Below are 23,934 nucleotides of genomic sequence, written 5' to 3' on the forward strand. Positions count from 1 at the left end.
AAAATCCCAGAATATTCAGATGTGGGGCCCTGATAGCTCAGTGGGTTGAGAGGCTGCCCTTGTGCAGGCAGCTCAGGTTTGAGTCCTAGCCTGCCGCGTTTTGCTGGGCGACTTCCCCCTTCTCTCTCTATACCGATTCCCTGTTCCCCTACTTTCAATAAAGGCCACTAGTGCTGCAAAATCTTTAAAAAAAAATCTAAATCAAATGTGGACTGCATGATCTTATCACAAAATGGATTTATTCAGTGTAACAAAAACCTGGCTAGAACAAGACGATGATCTAGCCATGAATGATCCTACTTCTCCTAGTAACGATGCTCATCATAAAGCTGGCGACACTGGCAGAAGAGGAATGGCAGCTAAGGCTAAGCTACACTTTATCTCTCTGATGCTCTGATGATCATTGTGGGAGACTTTAATATTCATGTTGACATTGAAAGTGACAGTGTTAATATTGCTTTTAGTTCTTTATTGGATTCAGTTTTATCAAATGGTAAAAAAAACTCCACCCACTCCCATAACCACATACTCAATCTTCTCCTAATCAATGGCATGGACATAGAAGATCTTTTATTTCCCCTCTGTTGTCTGATAATTTCTTAGTTACATTTGTTGTAAAAGTCCAAAAAATCAACCTGAAGGAATTTAAACAGATTCAAGAAACTAATATTTTCATCATTTCCTACATCTCCATGTATTCATGTCACGGGTGGAGCAAGACCCGAAGGTAGGAGATTGAGGCAGCAGGAGTTCCAAAATTTTTTTTATTTAAACAAAACTAAGCTTGAATTCAAAATGACGAAAAACCAGAGAGCCATGAAACAAACAGCAAGGTCAACGAACAGATGGGGATGGCAACCAGATGGGTTGAATCAGGTAGAAACATGGTACGGACCAGCAAGCAGGAGCGAACGACGAGATGACATATGCTCACAGGGCTGACGAGATGTACTCACAGGCAAGAAAAACAAGACATTTAACATTTAACTGAGCCAAAAGTTAAAGTATACTAACTTAAAACCCTACCACATTAACCCTACACCACAAGTATTGGCTGGGCTGTTCAACAAACTTCACTTATTCACAATTGGACTGCTTTGTTGATGCCAGCATTGCATTTAGCCTTGATGGTGTTGCTCCATATAAGAGAAAAGTCATAGCTGATGGTGCAGTCCGTGGTATGACCTACATCTTGGAACCCTTACACAAACACTAAGAGGTTTTCCTACTTCTGATAAATCTGTAGCACCGTAGCCAGGCTGATGAAGAGCCATCGTTCTGCTGAACAACGTATTCCCGCTTCTCTCAGCAGCAATGATTTTATGAACTTTTTTTAATAAAAATGTCAGATAACTGATTGGTTTGTCTGTTCTGCGGGTGGCATGTTTTTAGATAACAATGTCTGCCCTGTTTATATATTTATATTATTTTACGCCTATTAATCTGTCTTATTTATTGTCAGTAATTTAGTCTTTTGGAATGTCAAACTGTATGCTTGACCCCATTCCAACTAAACTGTTTAAAAGGGACCTATTATGGCATTTAATGTATATTTTAAACAGGCCTTGAATGTCTTAAAAACAATCAAAAGCTTGTTTTTTCTACATAAATCAGAAATTCAGCCTCTGGCCCATGTCTTTATTTTTACCGCTTCTAACCTCCTTTTCTATGGAGGATTCTGAGGGTAGGCGGGGCTATGATAATGAGGCTCTGTGCTGATTGGCTGCCTGAATGATGTGTAGCAGGGGAGGGCACAAAGCCTCTGGGCAGAAGAGCAGCGGCTGCGTACACTATTAAACCGTGTCCTATGCGATGCGAGCTTCAGTGACAAAATCAATTCCATTGCTTTATTTTCTATTGGACTGTCCTAACTGGGCGCGAGTTTAACGGTTTCAATGTGGACAGAGAGCGTCCGATGTCGCGCAGCTCGACGCGATAGTCGGGCGCTCGAATGCATTTATGACACGGTGTAAACAGATCTTAAAGCCTGAAATACGGTTGTGCGTTAAATCGACGCGTACCCTATGATTTATTATTCTGGCGAGATCCGAAGATACAATGCAACAACGAGCAAGTGAATGATTATGTACATTCACTGAGTGAATATTATGAAAGTAAAATATATATTTCTCGCTAGAAATGTAATCAAAACGCATTTTTATGCAGAAACTAACTCAAAAGATTGATTTTATTCACTAAAAATTAGAAACGTCCGCCATGTTTTTTTGTTTGATTCAGTCTGCAAATGATGACGTAAAGCATTCTGGGAAATTTTTCTGGTCCTCTGTCGCGAAGTCAGCATCTGAGATCCCTAGCTTTTAAGGGCTAGATTCATACTCCCTAGCCCTCGATATGCACACTACCCCTTTAGGCAAAGAGGAATTGGGACACCACTACCCTCACGGGAACGCGCAAAATATAGGGGTAGGGCTGAAAAGTAGGGGTAGGGGGTGTATTGGGACTGGCCCTAAGCTTCAAGAAGCTTTGCGCTGGTGTGAACTAATTGGATGAAAGGCTTCAATGCTTCATCTGCCCATCACTACAAGAAACATGATTTCATTTTCTAAATTAAGGCCCTTCTAAGCAGGAATTACAAAGAAAAAACAAAGGCCACAACTTGACAAAAAACAAAAAGATGAAAATGGTGGTAAGAACAGTACGGATTAGCAGGGAGTAAAGGCTGAAATATGGTTCTGCGTCACACCAACGCAGAGCACACGCCGCAGCCGTGACGCCGTGCTGAACCCTTCGGACTTCTCCGTCACTCCATTTGGTCGCGGTGCAGTACCCCCCATGGCCGCTAGTTAGCGATCTTTTTCTGAATGGTTTATCCTACTTTTTCCGGTCACAGTAAATCAAAGAGATAAGGACAAGTACAGAGCCCTGGAAGTTCACTACTGCTTCAAACCAGAAACCGGAAATGCGTTGCTTCCAAGTGAACCAATCACAGCCCTCTCCGTCTGCGTGTGGTCTGCGTCTCCTCGACGCGTAGTTACAATTTTCGGGAGGTGCGCGTCAGTGACGGCGTCAGTGACGGCGTCAGTGACGGCGTCAGTGACGGCGTCAGTGACGGCGTCAGTGACGGCGTCAGTGACGGCGTCAGTGACGGCGTGTCGTCTGCGTCGACCCAAACCACACGCCGTAGGCACGGCGCCATTTTGACGCAGAAGCATAATTCAGCCTTAAGGGAAAGACAAGATACACACAGAGGGCTTGATGAGACACAGGTGCAAACAATCAGGGCAGATGGGTACAAGGTAAGTCGAGACAAAATTAAAACACAAGAGCCGGATATCAAAATAAAACAGGAACCTAAATACAAAAACCGTGACATATGGTTGATTTCCTTATTTATTTATCTCTCTTTTTTGTTATGGTTTTAGTAAACTTAATAACACTATACTTTATGCATGCACATATTTGATCATTGTTTTAACATGTGTTTACTTTAATTTGTCATCTGTTGCTAGTTTAATGCTTTGTTTTATTCTATAAAGCACAGGTACTCTGTAGATAAACTTGAAACTGAACTTGGACAGATCACCAGTCCATCATCGGGTATCAGAGGACTCATCCGACATATCTGTCTGAGACTTTAAGGGTGCCTTCATACTAGTAGTTTTGTATTTTAGAACTAGATCAAATCAGAAAATGGTGGTCTTGAAGTTTATATTGCCTTTGAACATTTGAGAGAGTAAAGAACACTATAGAAGAAATACAGAAAGTGTTCTGAATTCCCCATTTCTTTCTTCTTTTTAATTTCAAGCAGGAAGCGGTAAATGAATCCATGATCATTGTAAGTTACTATAAATGTGAGTTGGTGGGCTATTTTACTATATTCAGGCGACTTAAATGTGCATGGAACAAACTTTGACCAGTTTGAGTTTCATAATTTCTGTGGTTTGAGTACAATGCTAAGGCTAATGATAGTTTATTAATGCTTACCAGAAATGTTTATGTGTGTTGGACTATATGATGTCTAATAGTAATAGTTATTTCATTTTAAGTCCTTGGATGATCATATTAAGAATTACTGGGATATATATGGGTGGAGAAAAGCATACTGATATTTTTTTTATTCTTTTGTCCTACTAGAAACCATTTCTGCATTCCATGTGTTTTGGCTGCATACCAGCCAGACCATTTTCTGAACGCAATAAAGTTCAATTGTAAATTACACTCCCATCTCCCATGTCCCTCTCTGACCAGAGGACCACTATACAGAGGAAACTGGCCTACGTCATACCCACTTCAGTGGTAGTGCCTACCACATCTCAAAGTTTATAATATTGGTCCTTAGAGCCTGATTCCTTTAGCTACAGTGGCTGCAACATGGCAGAGCAGAGATTGTTGTACCTCAGGGCACAGCATCAGAATAGAGACGGAATAGACAGCTTCCTTAGTTCCTTATCAGTTGACCTTACCACCTTCACTGACAATGTCCAAACTGCTTAGTGCCAGCAGTCCCGAGCTGCGGTTAACTACTAGTAGGCAACAGATGTCTTCAGTGACAGCTAACCAGCTCTTTGCCATGCTAAGGCATTCAATGGGTTTGACACAGAGTCCAAGTGAGGCAAAGACCATGGAATCAGGCTCCCTCTCTGATAAACTGAGTCAAAGTCTAAGCTTCAGGGATTTTACATAGCAGTGTTGTTGATTCACAGGGGGATATATACTCCACCAGTGTGCCTTCACTGATAATATCCCAACTTAACTATTCTTCCCCAAACATCACAAGAAGTTAGTCCATTCTATTGCACAATATTCAAATCCGTTGATGCTTCCTCATCATCACCCATCATCAGTAATACAGTACCTCACACATGTACATTCATGTTAAGGCCAATACAGCTATTTGTTCAGCAGAAATCTCTGAAGACAATAGTCCACTCAGTAACATCCCCTCTGTTACAGGCTGTGTCATCAGCACTGATGGCAGCAGGACCCATGTCCTGAGACTGGGCACACTGATCTCTAGGGCTGCAACTAACGACTATTTTAATAGTCGACTAGTCACTGACTATTGAAACGATTAGTCGACTAATCGGATAATTAGTAATTTTTTTTAAAATTTAGTATGAGGTTGCATTAATTATGTGGCAAATGATAATAAACACAAGAAAGATGGCACTAGAGCCCTGATATAGCGGGACTATTTTCTTCATCCTGCTCCCGGTGAATTTCTGACCATTACCGCCCGCACCTGCAACGTGTGTTACACTCCCGCCCCTCCCGCAAAACTCTGAGAATTCATGCCCGCACGGCGCACAATAAAGATGCATTGATTTAGTGTCTTCTCCCGTCCCGCAAGAGAAAAGTCCAGACAAATCTATCTGATTTAATGTTAACATGATCATTGTGGAGTTTGATGGATAATTGACAGTTCATAGGCACCTGACTGAAAGTTAGATGCAAATCCATCATTGTCATCAGCGCACAAGCCTTTTTTCGCCTTTCGCGCTGCATCAATTATGTGATTGAGGTTATAGCAACGAGAGTAGCTGTGAGTGGCTCAAATAATACTAATAAATAACATAAAATAAACAAAGTTTCGAATGAAACGAATTAATTTAACAAATGAATCGCTTGGCCATTACATTGCTGGAGGGAGAGAATATTTCTGACCGACTGCGGTCCCGTGCGTCTCTCTTCCAAGATGCGCCACAGACACTAAACGCAGTTTCTCCAAATATCTGACTTAATTTAATACTTTGTTAGGCATAACGTTAAAGCTTTCTTTTAAAGCCAAAATGCGCTTAATATCTTACCAAGGCGAGTCCGTTTCGTTCAGCACTCCGACGTGCTTTCTCTTCAAATGCATTACCGACGTGCTCCCGTGATAAGCAACGCCAAGTACAGGATGCCGTCAGACTGAAGGAGTCCTACCGGGCTATGTTGGCCTGTGGGATTCCTGACGCAGTAGATAGGTACCGGCAGGCCAAGCGAGCCGCGGCTCGGGCGGTCCTGGAGGCAAAAACCCGGGTCTGGGAGGAGTTCGGGGAGGCCATGGAGGAAGACTTTCGGTCGGCCTCGAGGAAATTCTGGAGGACCGTTCGGCGCCTCAGAAAGGGGAAGCAGTACTCTGCCAGCACCGTTTATGGTGTGGGTGGGGAGCTGTTGACCTCGATTGGGGATATCGTCGGACGGTGGAAGGAATACTTCGAGGATCTCCTCAACCCGACTGACATGCCTTCCACTGAGGAAGCAGAGAGTGGGGACTCTGGGGCGTGCTCATCCATCACCCAAGCCGAGGTCACTGAGGTAGTTCGTAAGCTCCTCAGTGGCAGGGCACCGGGGGTGGATGGGATTCGCCCTGAGTACCTCAAGTCTCTGAATGTCGTAGGGCTGTCTTGGTTGACACGCCTCTGCGACATCGCATGGAGGAAGGGGACAGTACCGTTGGGGTGGTGGTCCCTCTGTTTAAAAAGGGGGACCGGAGAGTGTGTTCCAACTATAGGGGGATCACACTTCTCAGCCTCCCCGGGAAAGTCTATGCCAAGGTACTGGAGAGGAGAATACGGCCGATAGTTGAACCTCGGATTCAGGAGGAACAATGCGGTTTTCGTCCCGGTCGCGGAACACTGGACCAGCTCTACACCCTCCGCAGGGTGCTCGAGGGTTCATGGTAATTTGCCCAACCAGTCTACATGTGCTTTGTGGATCTGGAGAAGGCATTTGACCGTGTCCCTCGTGCCATTCTGTGGGGGGTGCTCGGTGAGTATGGAGTCCGGGGCCCTCTATTAAGGGCTGTCCGGTCTCTGTATGATCGGAGCAGGAGTTTGGTTCGCATTGCCGACAGTAAGTCAGACTTGTTCCCGGTGCATGTTGGACTCCGGCAGGGCTGCCCTTTGTCACCGGTCCTGTTCATAATTTTTATGGACAGGATCTCTAGGCGCAGCCAGGGGCCGGAGGGGATCCGGTTTGGGAACCACAGGATTTCGTCTCTGCTTTTTGTAGATGACGTTGTCCTGTTGGCTTCATCGGACCGGGACCTTCAGCATGTGCTGGGGCGGTTTGCTGAGTCGAAAGGCGAAGCTCTCTATTTACCGGTAAATCTACGCACCTACCCTCACCTATGGTCATGAACTTTGGGTAGTGACCGAAAGGACAAGATCGCGGATACAAGCGGCCGAGATGAGTTTCCTCCGCAGGGTGGCTGGACGCTCCCTTAGAGATAGGGTGAGGAGTAGGGATGCAAATTATCGATTATTTCATTAATTGACAGTTGATAACCTTATCGATCGATCATCGATTAGTTGATAAGCAGCGTTTTTCCCCCATCTGAGATACAAACATAATTTTTTTTGCTTATATAACATACAAAGGACATTTTAATGTATTCCTTAATCAAATATTTATTTGATACAAAAGTAACAAAAAGACATTTTTGTACCACAAGGAATATAATATAAAGTGCACTTCAAGGCTATTAGTAGTAGCAGCAGCCATAATAGTGTCATTTGTGTCAAGCAAATTTTAAGTTCTAGTTACGTTTTAAGTTAGAGTTTTGGCAGTGTTCAAAATAAAATGATGAGACCTGCTGTATTGGAGCACATTTTCTTTTAGTTAAAACTGTAGCGGGGACAGATGTTTAGATGAACCTATGTGCGTACCGGGTGAAGGCTGATTTATGGTTCCGCGTTACAACAACGCAGAGCCTACGCCGTAGGCTACGGCGGCGGCTCTGCGTCGATTTAAGGCGGAACCATAATTCAGGCTTTAGGGGAGCATATCGGAGAACAACCAGAAGAATATAGAGTGGATTAAAAATAAAAGTTAAGCACTGAGCTACATGTGTCTCCCGTCTGGGCCATTGCAGACTCATTGCCTGAGCATGTTACTAAAACCAAACATATCCGCCGTCTCTTTCTTCTAACTTTATGTGCGCGGCGCAGCGCGTTGTGTCGCATTAAATGTGGTCCGGGCGTAATACCAGCTGGTGAAATTAAACGAAAAAAATAAATAAATAAATAAATAGATTATTTGTAATCGTTAATTTTAATCGGGTAATTTCATAACGGCAATTAATCGAAAATCGATTAATTATTAACATCCCTAGTGAGGAGTTCGGTCACCCGGGAGGAGCTCGGAGTCGAGCCGCTACTCCTTCACATTGAGAGGAGTCAGCTGAGGTGGCTTGGACATCTGTATCGGATGCCTCCTGGACGCCTCCCTAGGGAGGTGTTCCAGGCATGTCCCTCCGGGAGGAGACCCCGGGGAAGACCCAGGACACGCTGGAGAGACTATGTCTCTCGGCTGGCCTGGGAACGCCTCGGACTCCCCTCGGAGGAGCTGGAGGAAGTGTCTGGGGTGAGGGAAGTCTGGGCATCCCTGCTGAGGCTGCTGCCCCCGCGACCCGGGAACGAATAAGCGGCGGACGATGGATGGATGGATGGATGGATGGATGGATGCTTGCTTGTCTGTGCTGTGTCGTTTCACATACGACAAGCAGACACTCCTAAACATAGGTGTACAACACTCTCACAGTACTCCTAAGAACTTTTCTGCCGTTCTGGCTCAGCCCCTGGACATTCTGCGGGAAGCTGATAATAACAGCAAAGGAGGATGCACAGGGTCCAGGTTGAACAAAAGGCCCTGAGGAAAACCAGGCATTAGGAACAGGCTAAAGCGCAGAGCACACAGAACGCCACTGCCAAGTATCCTACTAGCTAGTGTCCAGCGTGTGGAGAACAATCATGCTGTTCAACCAGTGAATCTGGCAAAACAAGGGGAGGTGGAGTATATCTTCCAATGAACAGTAAGTGGTTTGACGAAGTGAACATTGCTGCTCTGCATCACTCCCCTACCCCCAAATTGGAGCTTCTAACCATAAAATACTGTCCCCTTTACCTGTACCGCAACTTTTCTTCGGTCATCACTGGCGCCGTTTATATTCCACCTTAAGCGGATACGGACGCTGCACTAACCGAGCTACATGAGGCTATTACTAGCTACCAGGCTAACCTTCAGGATGCAACCCTCATTGTGGCCGGAGTTCAAGCTACATATCACCTGCCTCTCTAGAGGAGTGAAACCTCTAGACCACTGCTACTCCCTTCTCAAGGACAGCTACAAAGCCACACCCCTGCCCCCGTTTGGTAAAACGGACCATACCGCTGTTCTTTTTCCTGCCAAAATACAAACAATGGCTCAAGCATGCAGCACCAGCAGTCAAAGAAGTGACGCTCTTTTGGGTTAGGGTTAAGGTTAGGGTTACATTTATACGTTGGTCTCAGTCGATCAGAGGCTGCTCTGCCGGGTGCTTTGGACTCAGCCGACTGAGTCATGTTCCGACACAGCTCAGGCGGTGACATCAATGTGTTTACGGAAGCCATCATGGGATTCATTGGAGAAGTAGTGGATTACACCTAAAACCACCATCAGGACTTTTCTCAATCAGAAGCTGTGTGTGGTTGCAACCATCTGTAAAACCCTGAGATCTCGCACTGCTGCCTACAACACAGGGCTTGTGACCGGAGACATGGACGGGCAGGAGGCTAAACATTGCTATGGCAAGAAACTGGAGTCACAGTTACAGCAGTGTGATTCCAAGGGACTGTGACAGGGACTACACACAATTACAGACTATAAAACGCCACACACACTCAGGGTGAGTGCTGACAATTATCTGGCTGACAGTCTCTTTTATAGTGCCCGTCCCCCAAAAAATCCAGCCCAATAGTCCCAATGACTACCGCCTATGGTGATGAAATGTTTTTGAGAAACCTTCATCACCTCCTCCCTACCTGCCACCCTGGACCAACTGCAGTTTCCCTACCACCCAGGCAGATCAACAGATGATGCCATAGTCCTCATGCTCCATAAAGTCTTTCCCACGTGGATAATGAGAGGATGAACCATCCGAGAGTGCTGTTCGTGGATTACAATTCAGCATTCAACACCCTAGTGCCCTCCAGGCTTGTCACTAAGCTGTGTGACCTTGGACTGAACTCCTCCATGTGTGGGTGGGTCCACAGCTTCCTAACTGGCAGACAACAGGTGGTACGTGTGGGTGACCAGCCAGATAGCATCTCTATCACCTCAGACGCCTGAGTGACTTCAAGCTTCCACTTCCAGTGCTCAGGAACTTTTACACCTGCACCACTGAGAGCACCTTGTGTGGGAATATCACGGACTGGATGGTTAGCTGCACTAAGCAGGACTTCTCGGCCCTAAAAAGGGTGGTTTGCTCAGCTGAGCAGACTGTTAGATCCACCCTCCCCAACCTGCAGGACATTTACACCCAGCGATGCAGGTCAAGGGCCATGAAGATCCTGAAGCAGCCTAGTCATCCTGGAAATTCCTCCTTTTCCCTGCTGCTGTCAAGCCGACACTATCGGTGCTTTAAGTCTGCCACCGAGAGGATGAGGAAGAGTTTCTTCCCCCAGGCCATCCGTCTGCTAAACTCTTAACTTTAAACTGTTTTTGCCTACACACAGGCACCCCCGTGCCCGCCCCCACACATACACTTTCTTTTGTTTAACATGAACCTTATTATTACAACAGTGTTTGGTTTGCTTATTTATTTGATTAAATCTTTGATTGTTTTTCTTTATTCTTGAAATGGATGCTGGTACAAAAAAAACATTTCACTACACATTGTACTGTGTATAACTGTATGTGACAAAGGAAGATTATCTTACTTTATTTGATCTATTCTGAACTCGCATGATATTAAGAAAGGAGATTCAAAGGCCTTCCAAACATTTGCCCTCCATGTTGATCTATTGGTAATAACGGTAACTTCATTAGAGGGCCCAAACAGAGTCAAGCTCATGCCATTTAGTCACATCAATAGACTCTTGAGTAAACTTGCCTGACATCTCAAGGACATTTTCATTGAGCATCTACAAACCCATGGTCAACTACAGGGTTACAGTCCCAACTTATCAGCCTTAAGTATCTGGCAGAATAGTTGAGAGTAAAATCTGAGGTGGAGAGGTTATATTCTGAGATGTTTCAACAAAACTCACCTGACAAGTCCCTAACAGCAAACCTCTGTTTCTACTGCGGGGCACAGATCACTACTTCTTATATTGTCCTACTATCAGAAAACAGATAGCTGTACAGATTGAGATATGGATTGTAGAAGGAATGACAAGTGGCAAGTGTGGTCACACCAGAAACATACATGATACGTGAACCCTCAAAAAGGCTTACCCTGAAGCCAGGAAATCCATTTACTTGTCTTACAAGCCATTGCCAAGCTAAATCCAAGAGTTTATCTCATCTCACTCCTGGGGACAACTTCTCTCACCCTTGTTAAACAGGGTGCACATGTTTATCTTAAGGTTGTGCCTGTTATACTTTGGAATTGGGACAAGTGGCTCCATACCTATGCCATATTTAATGATGGTGTGACCAGCACTATCGTAATGGCAGAGGCAACACATCAGCTTGATCTGTTGGTCATGAGTAGTCTATGGCCTTGAGGACCGTCTGTCAGGATGTAGTTCACCTCAGTGGAATATCAGTAGACCTTTATATGTAATCCACTAATCAGCCAAGGAACAGACATCGCATCCATGGGGCCTTAACAGTCGGTACCGTAGCACTCGCCCATCAGTCATATCCAGTGTCTCTTCTGCAGAAGCATTGCCGACATTTGAGAAGGATACCACTTCAACCCTTCAATGATGTCCAGCCACTGCTCCTCATTGGCTCTTACAATGCCCATTTGATTGTGGCGAAGGAAATGGTTCACATTAATCCTAAAGGGGGACCAGTGGCAGTTTATACTGCACTTGGTGGGCTCTTCAGGGACCTGATGATCTTACACCCGGCCACGTCCAAACTGATTGCTTCTTCACTTCTCTCAGACCCTCAGATGACCTTCACCAGCATGTGGAGCACCTCTGGCAGGTCGATATCCTACCCTTCAGAAGTAAAAAGGTTGATAACCTGTTCCAGTCAAGATCAGGAAGTTATTGACCTTCTGGAGACACACACAAGTCGAGTAATGGTAGGAGATGAATTGAGGTATGTAACACCCCTGCCTCGCATCAAAGGTGCACCCTTACTGAAAGCTGAGGCAGAGGATGTAATGCCAACTCTAAGGAGCAGAGAAAGGCAGTTAGCGAAAGAACTTGTGAAGTCTAACATCTATAAAGACCAAATAAGTAAACTACTCAGTGGTGGGTATCTCAGAAATGTAAGCACAAGTGAAGTTGATGCATCCACTGAATCATGGTTCATTCCCCTCCACCTTGTAGAGCACAATGGGAAGCACTGCCTAGTGTTTAATTCCTCCTTTTTACATCAGGGTCTTTCCCTCATTGATCAGCTGCTCTGTCCTGTGCTTGGATCATCCAGGCTTGGAGTAATGTTTTGGTTTTGACAGCATGCTATGGCAGTGAGTGGAGATATCGAAGCAATGTTACATCAAGTATGCCTCAGACTTGAAGGTTGCTGAGGTTTGTATGGAGGAACCTGAAATGAGACAAACCACCAGAGGTGCACCAATGGCAAGTCATGCCATTTGGCACCACTGGTAGTCCTTGCTGTGCAGCTCTTGTATTACAAAAACACGTGAGAGATAACATGGAAAGAAATTAGGAAATAATGCAAACTGTAGAGGAGTAGTTTTATGTTGACAAGTACCTTAAGAGTTGTTCCTACTACACCAGAGGCAAAGTCTTTTGTGGATAATATGCAAGACCTTCTTGTTAAGGGGAGGCTTTGACATCAGACAGTGGGCAAGCAATGACCCAAGTGCAATTTCCCATCTCCCAGCTGACACTAAATCTGACAGTACAGAACTCTGGCTTTTGGAGAAGCACATTAACCCTCATAAACATGCTTTGGGTGTGAGTTGGCTTTTCTTCTCTGAAATGCTAGGCTCTAAAGTCAGACCTGTGGTTGGATCTATTCCAAGGATCTTGGATCTATTCACTGGATCTATTTACTGGATCTTGGATCTATTCACTGCGCCATCATGTACTAGCCACACAGTACGATTCCATGGGTGTAATAATCCATTTTACCTTTAACCAGAGCTAAGGTGCTCATCCACCGGCTATGGGCCAAGAAATCTGACTTTGAATATCCATATATCCCTCCTAACCTCTTAAGGCCCTGACACACCAAGCCGACTGTCGGCCGTCGGGCCGTCGATGAGCGTCGGTGCGCGTCTGTTGGCCTAGTTTTCCCGGTGTGTCCCGCACGTCGCCACAGGTCGGCCGCCCGTCGGCAGCTTTTCAGCCGATTCAACATGTCGAATGTCGGCCGTCGGTCAAACAGCTCACTATTTGATTGGCTGTTCAGATCTGCGTCGATTTAACGCGGAACCATAAATTGGCTCCCGAGCCGGCAGGCAGGCAGAAATCCCGAAATTTTCGGAGCAAATTTCTTAACAGGCATAGATTTCATCTATTAAACCAACATTTATCTTCCTAAATGATTTATTTCAGCCAGCGGTAATTCTCCACAGAGCTGCAGGTTTCTCCCCGGGACGACAGCAGGTTGACCTGGCGATCACGTCTGTACGTGAGCTGCTGCTGCGCCCCGGACCGGCGGCTCTTCTCCGAAAACATTGCAGCAAATTGAAACGCAGACTGCGCAGAACGTACGCGCTAGTTGGCCGTTGGGTGTCGTCTTTGCGGTGTGTCCAAGTGCTTCTTTTTGAGCCCGACCCAGCCCGACACAGGCGACGCGAGGCAACACAGCAGTCGGCCGACAGCGGGCGACGTCGGGTTGGTGTGTCCTCTGCTTTAGAGGAATCAAACAAATGGGAGACAGAGCTAACCAACCTGAGCATCATCACAATGCTCTTAGAGGAATGGAGCAAATGGGAAACGGCGCTATACAACCAGAGCAACATCACAATACTCTGGAGATATGCCTTGCCCAGTCTAAATATCAGCACTATTGAGTATAGCCTACACATGTTCTGTGATGCATCAGAGCAAGCTTATGGCTCAGTGGTATACCTTGTGATGGAGAGTGAAGGCAATGTACAATTCACGTTTGTAATAGCACATCCCAAGGTTGCTCCAAAGAAACAATTGATGCTGTGACTGGAGTTGTGTGGCGCATGGTGCCAAACTCTTCACTCTCACACTCTTTACAAAGAACTGAAATTGCCCATTCACAGAACCTACTTATGGACTGATTCAACATCTGTTTTGATGTCGCTAAAACCTTAGCCTTGCATTTTTAAAGTATTTATTCGTACATAGATTGCTGAAATTCAGGAGCTCACTTAAACATGTGAATGGTAATATGGGAACTCTGCCAACAACCCTGTAGACTATACCACAAGGGGTAAGACATTGGCAGCGCTTGGAAACCCAAACTGGTGGATCCAAGGACCAACTTTCTTAGGTCACCATCCTGATGAATGGCTCAAACTGCAAAGCTTGCCAGAATCAAAATGTAAACTGAAAATTGCTTTTTTTGGATTAACTCAGACAGCTCCAAGCACACTTAACTGACATCACCCAATACAACAACTGGGCTGATCTCCAGCAGGCATACAACAGGCTTAAATGGGTCAGCTACAGCCTGAAACACCAACTCGGAAGTTGATCTCCATGATGTTTAGATACACTTCTAAAAACATGTCAAGCTGACAGCTTCCCAGCTGAAGTTACATCTAACACACTTTGAACCGTTTGAGTTTCAGAATTTCTGTAGTTGTTCGGAGCCCTTTATAGTTGATATGTGTTAGGCTACATGGCGTCTATATGTGTAATAGTTATTTGGTTGGATATTTATGCAAATAATATGCCTTAATTCTTTGCACGGTTATGTTCTGGGTTTCTGGAAAGCACCTAGAGACAACTTCTGTTGTAATTGCCACTATATAATTAAAATTGAATTGAATGTTAAGAATATTTGGTTATATATGTGTGCAAAGGAGCACACTGATATTTGTTTATTTTTCGTCCTACTAGAAACCATTGCTGTATTCCCTGTGTTCCGGCTGCATACCAGCCAGACCATTTTCTGAAAGTAATGAAGTCCAGTGGTAATGTGCACTCCCAGCTCCCATGACCCTCTCTGACCAGGGGACCACTGTAAAGAGGAAACTGGCCTACGTCACACCCACTTCAGTGGCAGTGCCTACCACATCTCAAAGTTTTCAATAGAAAGCTCATAGTTGGGCTGGAAAAATGATTGGTTTTGTTTGAAAGTGAACCAGGGCCCACCATTCCTAGGGGTCTCATTCCACTTGTTTGCTGCACATCAAAGTTTAAAATGCTATGTTAAGACATGATCAAATTAATCACAGGATTAGTGCGGTAGCACTATCGCTAGCTTTAAGCAAAGCAAATGTGTCATATCATCTTAAGTTTCACAGGAGATGCTGAAATCTACAGCTGGAAGAAGGTTTTTATTCTGTCCATCCACTAACCTCTACTGATCCTGGAGCCTAGACCAGGGGTCTGAACCTTCGTTTCTCTGTTCAACTCTTTGTGGTTTTCTGGGGGATACTAATATGTTATATGAGAAATATAATCCCTCCATAATGTCCATGGTTTGCTTCAGACCTCTTCTCTGTTAGACAACCCAGAAACACTTCTTCAGGGAGGCATCCAAGAGATATCCTAATCTGTCAAGGAGCACCGACTCAATTCTACATCTCTCCTGGATGACTGAACCTCATCCAATGCTGAGGGATTTCACACTCCTTTTATGGATTTCTTGCTTCTACATTGGTGATGTGAAAAATTACGTTGGGTCCCAACTCTGTGCCCAGTGGAAAAGCAAGTCAGTTCTTTGTAGAACCTGTTCGGTAATGGCTCTAGCCACAGCTAGAGCCATTGATTTTGAATTGGTCAAAAAGCCCTAATGTGGTGTGGACCTGGTGCTGACTAGCTATACTGAAGGCAGGAAATGCCATTCAACCTTCTGGATGTCCACTCAAGTTCAAATATTTTCCATTCATTGACAATGATAATATTGAAATAATGAGACAAGAACCAAACCTTTTTTTCACTATGCTGCATTGTATATAGTGTAAAACAAAACTGCAGTATTGTTAAAAAAAAGTACTATATATATATAATACCGGGGGAGACTCTATTTCTTCACATAATTCATTTTTGTTTTAATGCCGCTCATTTCATTGCAGAAAATTGGGTTACTTTTTGAGAAAATATACTGTTTTTATATTTCGGATACTTCTTTATTTTATGAATACTGTTTTACCGAACAATTTTTTTTTCAGCCCTTTTTTTCTTCTAAATTTTCTCCTAAATATTGAATCTCTCGTTATAGCTGTACAATGGCAAACAAGGCATTCTTATTTCTATTGCAAACCACTACAAAGCATAATGGAGGATTTTATTTGAGTCATGCTGTTGTGATTGTTTATGTTTACTGTTTCAGTATCAGTACTGACACTTGTGCTTCTTGTTGAATTGGTAATTCCCAGGTGGTGTCTCCTTCCATGGTGTCCAAGGCCCGTCCTGGTAGAAAGAGGAAATCGGAACAGCAACTTCCACCTCCACCTCAGACTGCCCCCAAAAAGCGAGGCAGGAAACCAGCGTCAGCCTCAGCAGGAACATCTGCTGCCATGGCATCGACCTCCTCTGCATCAATATCTGGTAGCACAACAGCTGGAACCTACGCAGCAGCTGCCATCTTGGCTGCTGAGGCCAAAAGAAGAGCTGCCAAAGAGTCTTCCACCAAACCTGTCGTCCAAGAAACAGCCCTGCCAATCAAAAAACGCAAAACAAGAGAAACAGTGGAGGAGATGGAGAGTGTTCAGACTCCAATGGTTACACCGGCTGTAACGGAAAGTAAGTCTACTGCAGAGAAGGAGGGAGGTACAGCAGAGGACGTTCTGAGCTCGGATCCTATGCCTACTCCCTCTGAACAGAGCCAGTCACAATCAGAACCCCCTGCCGCAGATGTCAGCCAATCACATGCACACAAGATACACAAGGGTCGAAAGCACAAAGAAAAAACAGGAGATGAAGGAAGCAGAGGAGAGGAAATAGGTGAAGGTGAAGGTAGGGAGGGGAGGAGTAGCAGCAGCAGTAGTAGCATTAGCCCCACAAAGAGCCACAAAAGAAAGGAGCGACCACCTCACAAACACCACCATCACCACCATCACCATCACCATCATCATCATCGCCACCAACAGTCCTCTGCCTCAACGTTAGATCGACCGCCATCTCCACTTTCTCCTCCCATCTCTGGACACCCAGTACCCCCCAGCCAGTCCAGGGCCCAAGTGGAACCGCAGAAGGTGCCTGAGCTCACGCCCCAACTGTTGCACCAAGCTCCCTCTGGTCCCGATCCCAAGTCTGTCCCTGAGTCCCTGACAGAACCTACGCACCCTGTCCCTCAACCTCCCCACCAGCCTCAGCTCAGCCCTCAAATTCAGTTCTCTAGTCAGTCCCAAGCCCAGGTGAAAACGTTGTCCCAGTCCTCTCCAACAAAGCAGATCCCACCCCAGCCACATCCCCAACAACCCCCACCCCAAACTCACAGCCAGTTACATGCCACAAACCAAAAAAACCAATCGCAGTCTGCTCACTCCCCATCCCAGCACCAAACCCAGTCACTTCAGTCCCCACCTGTTCTGCAAGTTCATCCACTCCAAACAAGGCTACCACAATCACAAACCCAGTCCCCTTCAACAGTCCATCTTCAAACCCAGCCTAGGCACTCATCCCAACCTCAAACCCAGATCAAACAGCCCCAGCACCGGCCATCAGTTCAGTCTCTATACCAAGCCCAGAGCAGGAACCCAGGCCAATCTCAGTCTCAAACCCAGGTCACAACACCACCACAGAGTCAGAGTCAACCCCAGGCCAAGACCCCAACACAACTTCAGAGTCGAGCCCAGGCTAGGACCCCACCACAACTTCAGAGTCAACCCCAGGCCAGGACCCCTCCACAGAGTCAGAGTCAACCCCAGGTCAAGACCCCAACACAACTTCAGAGTCAACCCCAGGCCAGGACCCCACCACAACTTCAGAGTCAACCCCAGGCCAGGACCCCACCACAGAGTCAGAGTCAACCCCAGGCCAGGACCCCACCACATCTTCAGAGTCAACCCCAGGCCAGGACCCCACCACAGAGTCAGAGTCAACCCCAGGCCAGGACCCCACCACAGAGTCAGAGTCAACCCCAGGCCAGGACCCCAACACAACTTCAGAGTCAACCCCAGGCCAGGACCCCACAACAAAGTCAGAGTCAACCCCAGGCCAGGACCCCTCCACAGAGTCAGAGTCAACCCCAGGCAAGGACCCCTCCACAGAGTCAGAGTCAACCCCAGGCAAGGACCCCTCCACAGAGTCAGAGTCAACCCCAGGCAAGGACCTCACAACAAAGTCAGAGTCAACCCCAGTCTAGGAACACAACACAACCCCAATCCCAGTCCCAGGCAAGAACCCAAATGCAACTTCTCTCTCCACCACAGGCCAGGATCCCAGCGCACCTTCAGAGTCGACCTGAGGGCAGAACCCAAGTGCATCTTCAATCCCAGGTCAGGACCTCTACCCAACCTCAACCTCTACATCAGGCCCCCCGAGCACACACATCCCCTCGTCAACTCCAGACTCAGTACAGATCACAGCCCAGACAGCCTCTATCCCAGTCTAGGCCACCTGTTCTCCAATCCCAAGCACAACCGCATCTTCCAAGGATTCAAACACACCTCCGTCCTGAGTCTCAATCTCAGTTTATGAGACCACATGAGCAGCATCTCTCATCTCATCAACCACTGTCCAGCCTAACCCGGAGTAACATTGTCCCTTCTCAACAGAACCAGAGTGAACAGCCCCAGGACCTGAGTACCACGAGGCCTAGTCGAGGAAGTCATCTCTCAAGAAGAGAGGTCAGCGAGGAGAGTGTCAGGGCTGAGGGCAGGGTGGAGCTGGCCATGGCATCAGAAAGCAGAGAGATATTAGGAAGTGACAGAGGGTCAAACAGCACTGCAAGACCTCCTAGCTCTGTGCCTCCTGGACCTCCTGGAGTAGCAGGGGCAGGTCTTGTTTCTGGGGCAGACAGTAGGGCCCGTCTACGGGTGGAGCCTGAGGCAGCAGGTGAAGGCAGGGAGCTTAGAGACATCGTCCCCCCATCAGCTGTCCCCTGTCCCAGTCGCGAAGAGACTGTAGAGTCGAGGACTGCTGTCAGTGAAAGAGTCAGCTGATTGGTTGATGGGCCGGTAGCCTGATGGACTGAGTCTGCAGCAGGTGAAGGGGGACTGAGGCCAGGCTGTCATTGAGATGAATGATCTGACACTGTTTTCAGACAGAAGAAGTGCTGGATGGACCACCGCAGCTTCTGTCTTGAAACTGTGCATTTCTGGATTTGAGGAGAAGCCTGGCACTGAAGGACTTCTGGACAGAACAGATGGTGTCTTTTTCTAACTAAAGCAAATGAAAGGAAAAACAAACAAAAATTGTATGTGTATATATAATCAAAAGGCAGCTGTTGTGTCCCGCTAGTCTCCGTGGGGAGGGGGGTAGTTTGGAACTAAAATCAACGCTTAACAACACATTACTCTGATGAATCGTTGCTTCCGGAATATAACCTGTTTTTTTTATTTAGTAGTTATTGTTTTGTCTTTGTGATATAGCTTTAAACTCTGATATTACTGATGGTCCCAGACCTAAAACACCTCCAGTTGACCAACCTTCCCTTATTTAATCTGGTCCCCAACTGAAAGCCTCAGAGCTGATGTGTTGGGCGGCGGTTTGCACCTTAAACTGGTTTCCTAGAAATCTCATAGTTTTGTTTTCCTCCCCATTTTTTCATAAAGCCCTCAATAAGCAGAGAGGACCTTGCAAATGTTCTTACTGCATTTTTGGATTGCCTTGTGCACAAAGTGAATCCTGAATCCGCGCAGCCCTGGTTCTGAAGATAGCCGGAAATGTTTGGATGTAGAGTTCTGATCTCCTTAAACTGACGAGTCAGATTGAGAAGAAAAGTTGCTTAATGGTGTTTCATGTGTTTCCAACATAACGGTTGTTCTTCCAGGATTTTTCCAAACTGTTATTCATGATTCCGTTTGTTTCTGTAATGTTTTGTTTCCAAAGGAAGCACTTTTAATATGAAACCAAACCCACTTCCACAGTAGCTTTATTTCAGTTCTTAGTTCTGAAAGAATGGGTGGGAGAGGACTCTTTTTATTGTGTCCATGTTGAATGTCTGGAACAGTTTGTACAATCTACCGCCTGCATGTCGCTCAGAGACCCTGCAGGCCTTCATCCGGAGCAAACAGTTGCAGAGGCCGACCCGGCCAGGTTATACCGTCACCTGTAGAAGTCCAACAGGACTGAGGTCAGGTTCAGCGTCATATACTATATAAGGTGTGCAGACCATGGACAGAATTATCTTAACTGTGAGTCTGAGTCCAGATCTGGGAGTCACTGAGCACTGCATCCCATCCTCAGATGTTCCACTAGCACTGAGCCGAAAATGAAGGTTCTGTGGGTACTCAGCATCAGAGGCAGCACGCCACAACAACGGTACAACTGCAGCTATTTGAGGACAATGGAGTTTTCAAATCCTTCATTTATTAATCAGCTGCAGTGTTTCAGGTGTTGTATTCACATCACTTTAAACGCACTAAAGTTCCTACTTCTGAACATACCAGTGTTCCTGTAAAGGGTTTCATCCTGAACTTTACGTGTCTGATAGATCTTCCACCCGTTTGCTGCGCCCAGCTTGGTTCTGCTCAGGTCCAGAGTACAGTGGGTTGATGCTTTCCAGCCCAAAAGACATGCCAAGCAACATCAAAATGTGAGCAAAAATCATGTTTTTATAAGGTTTTTGGGGGCTGACAATATGTGGGGACAGGTGCATGGGGCGGGGCTGATCTCTGGTTGGAGTTTAGAGCACCAATAAGCCGACAGAATATAAAAAATCAGGGAGTTTCCGGTATGAGCGCTCTTTCAAAACTTTTATTTACTGCTGAATCTGTCATGCACCTCTTAAAATCACAGCTAGTTGTCCTGAAAACCGGCTGTATGACGGTTTAAGATAATTTTGAACTTCAATGATCAGGTAAAGCAGAATAAGTGTCCTTCAATCCCCAGTTAACGAGCAGTGATCAATATATCTGAGGAAGATCAGAACCTGGCAGACAAACATGAAAAGGAAGCAGAGACCTGTATAAACCAACCTGGACATGTGTGAACCTGTAATTGTTCCTCAAACAGAGTTCCACATGCCGCAGTCAGGAAACAGGTGTGTGAGGTACTGAATCCCAGCCAGTGCCGCTCATTCACTCCCACAACCTGCCATCAGCACTCCGTGACTCTCCGACCTGGACTCCCAGACTCTCTGCAAACATCTGCACGAATGTCCTCATCCGAGGCCGCACGGCCGTGACCTCACACAGGTGACCTGGCCTATGTGAACGTGGCGCTGCCCGTCAGCTTCAGCTACAGAACCCTGCGAGCAGGACCCGCCCATGGGACTGGACCCGCCCGTGGGACTGGACCCAGCTCAGTCTTCAGTAACCAGCCTCCATATTGCATGTTCCAGAGTTTAGTGCCTATAATATTGTGCGTCTTGCCAGAAGCCACCATGTCAGCCAAGCCATGTTGTGTTTCTAGACTTAGTAGTGACGTGTGGTGACCTCATAGTTGCTGATGTTGAGGATGAATATTCTGCTTTGACTCTGGTTGGAACTCCAGAATACACTGTCGCTGTAGACAAAACTAGTTTTTACCTGTTTTCTTATTTTTCTTTCTAACTAAAAGCGTTTGTTGTCCCCTGACGGTGTCGTCTTGTGTTTGACTCTTCTTCTTCACACCGACACCCACAATCACAGGAGGAAGAGCTGCATCTCTTCTGCTCAGCGTTAATCGTCATCTGTTAACGGCGTTATAAAACTGTTTTCCTCATCGGTTTTGTGGTTTTTCAGTTCTAAAGACACGTGACACGGCGTAAGATGCTGCTGCAACTCCTGCTTCTACAATCGTGTCTTGCTTTGATCGAAGTCCATGGACCATTTGCTTTCCTTGTACGTTGAGTTTAGCGCTTAGATCCATGTTTGATGTCACAGTGTCTATGTACATCGTACTTAATCACCGACACTCACTCACACAAAACCCCTTTTTCTGTTTAAAGCACAAACCTGCTCACTCTTCCATCGTTTATCAAACTCCCTTTGGCATCACTTTCATTTCTTTGACTCTTTGGGATACATTTTGGTTATTGTGGGAGAAGCCGTTTATGGACACTACAGGCTTTAAAACTGCATCTTTTAAGACAATCATACGCCTTCTTAACTCTTAGATGAGCCTCAGATCATTCCAGACCAAGGCCCCAATCTCAATTCTCCTTCACTCGCCCTTCTTTTCTTCACTTGCCCTTCTTTTCTCCCCTACCCCCTAAAAAAGAAGGGGGAGATTTTAGGGCACTTGAAATCTAGGGCACTTGGCCCAGGTGCCTGTCCCAATACCCCCACTCCCCCTCGTTTTCATCCCTACCCTGATCAGGAAGCTGAGAGCCAAAAGCTGTTTTAATTTCAGCTGTAGCGCTGTTAATATGGCACTTTATTAGGTTTTAATATTTTTTCAGCCGTAAAAATAACCTTTAAGATCCCCAACCTGGGCTCAGTTTATCCAAATAACGCCTGTTAAGAAATTTGACTCAACGTTTTCGGAGATGAGAAGAGCCGGCGCCCCCGGGGAGCAGCAGCAGCTCACAGCCCGAGAACAGACGTGTCCGCCGGGTCAAGTTGCTCCGTCAGCCCCGGGAGAGAAACCTGCAGCTCTGTTGAGAATTACGCTGGCTGAAATAAATCATTTAGGAAGATGTTGGTTTAATAGATGAAATCTAACAGTTGTAGCTACGCCTGTTAAGAAATTTGCTCCGAAATTTCGAGATTTCTGTCTGCCGGCTCCGGAGCTTGGGTCCGCGTTAAATCGACGCAGAGCCTACGGCGTAGGGTACGGCGTAGGGTACGGCGTACGGCGCGCGTCGCCGCGTACATCGACGCAGAACTTACGGCGTAGGTTACGTAACCTACGCCGTAGGCTCTGCGTTGGTGTAACGCGGAACCATAAATCCCTTTATTGTGGCGTGATCTTTGGCAACTTTATCTGAAAGTGTGTAAATTACCCAGATAACAGCTGGATTACTTGGTGGTTTCTGAAAACTATTATATCAGAAACATCCAAAACAAATCTGACGAGTCACAGGATTATTTCTCTATTTCTCACAAAAAAATGGTTGCTCCCTTGGTCACAATCTGAGACGAGTCTGCAAGTGACGTTTGCCTCGGTCGGCGAGTCAAATCGGCGCAGAGCCTACGGCGTAGCTTACGTAGCATTCTGGGAAATTTTCATAGCCCCTCGCTCGCCAAGTCAGCATGAGAAATCTAGATTTGAAGGGGCTATTCTCAGCCCCTCGCCCTCGTTATGCCCCCTCCCCCTAGGTGAAAAGAGGAATTGGGACACCACTACCCTCACGGGAACGCGCAAAAGTTAGGGGTAGTGAAGAAAACGAGGGCGAGGGGGTAAATTGGGACGCAGCCCAACCCACCATTTCAGCAGTGGTCCGTTAGTATAATGAACAACGCAACAAAACATTATGTTCTGTGAAATCAAAAATGACAGTTATGTTTAACCGACGCTGGTTAATACAAACGGGTGGTTGGTTCGTGGTAGCGTGATGATTACAGATGAGGAATTGATAACGGCTAACCATTGGCTGAGCCAACTGTCAATCATTAGAAATAAATGTATTGCTTTTTATAAACTCCTGACGTGGTATAGAACAATTCTCAGAGTTGAGAGGTGTGGGAACCACAACCACCTGAACCACAACCACCCTGAACACACCCAGAACCACCCTGAATAGAAGCAGCAGCAAGAGGCAACAAATTGGCACCAGGCGGGCATGCACATATCAAAATTTCCCCAGATTTTTTAAGTTCATCTTGTTACTTTGTATATCAAACCTCACGCTTGAATGGCAGCCGGCGGTTTCAGCTGCCGCTGGAGCGGGTTTAGCCATCGC

General features: G+C 46.1%; 1 protein-coding gene across 3 annotated transcripts in view; it reads left to right on the top strand.

The window, feature by feature from the left end:
- The window catches only part of mecp2 (methyl CpG binding protein 2), a 33,064-nt gene extending 11,379 nt beyond the window's left edge, over positions 1 to 21,685 (top strand). Inside the window, exons 6-7 of one of the 3 annotated variants that reach the window (XR_009783832.1) lie at positions 16,379 to 20,501; positions 20,602 to 21,685. Coding sequence is in view for 1 of the 3 variants with exons in the window: in XM_061735726.1 (XP_061591710.1) it covers positions 16,379 to 19,108 (2,730 nt within the window). In the remaining 2 variants the exon portion in view is untranslated. Of the gene's footprint in view, positions 1 to 16,378 lie in introns of all 3 variants that reach the window. The other 2 variants (XR_009783831.1, XM_061735726.1) reach the window with 2 other exon arrangements.
- Positions 21,686 to 23,934: the final 2,249 nt, after the last annotated feature.

Source organism: Cololabis saira, chromosome 12, assembly GCF_033807715.1.
Source record: "Cololabis saira isolate AMF1-May2022 chromosome 12, fColSai1.1, whole genome shotgun sequence".
Taxonomy (NCBI): Eukaryota; Metazoa; Chordata; class Actinopteri; order Beloniformes; family Belonidae; genus Cololabis; species Cololabis saira.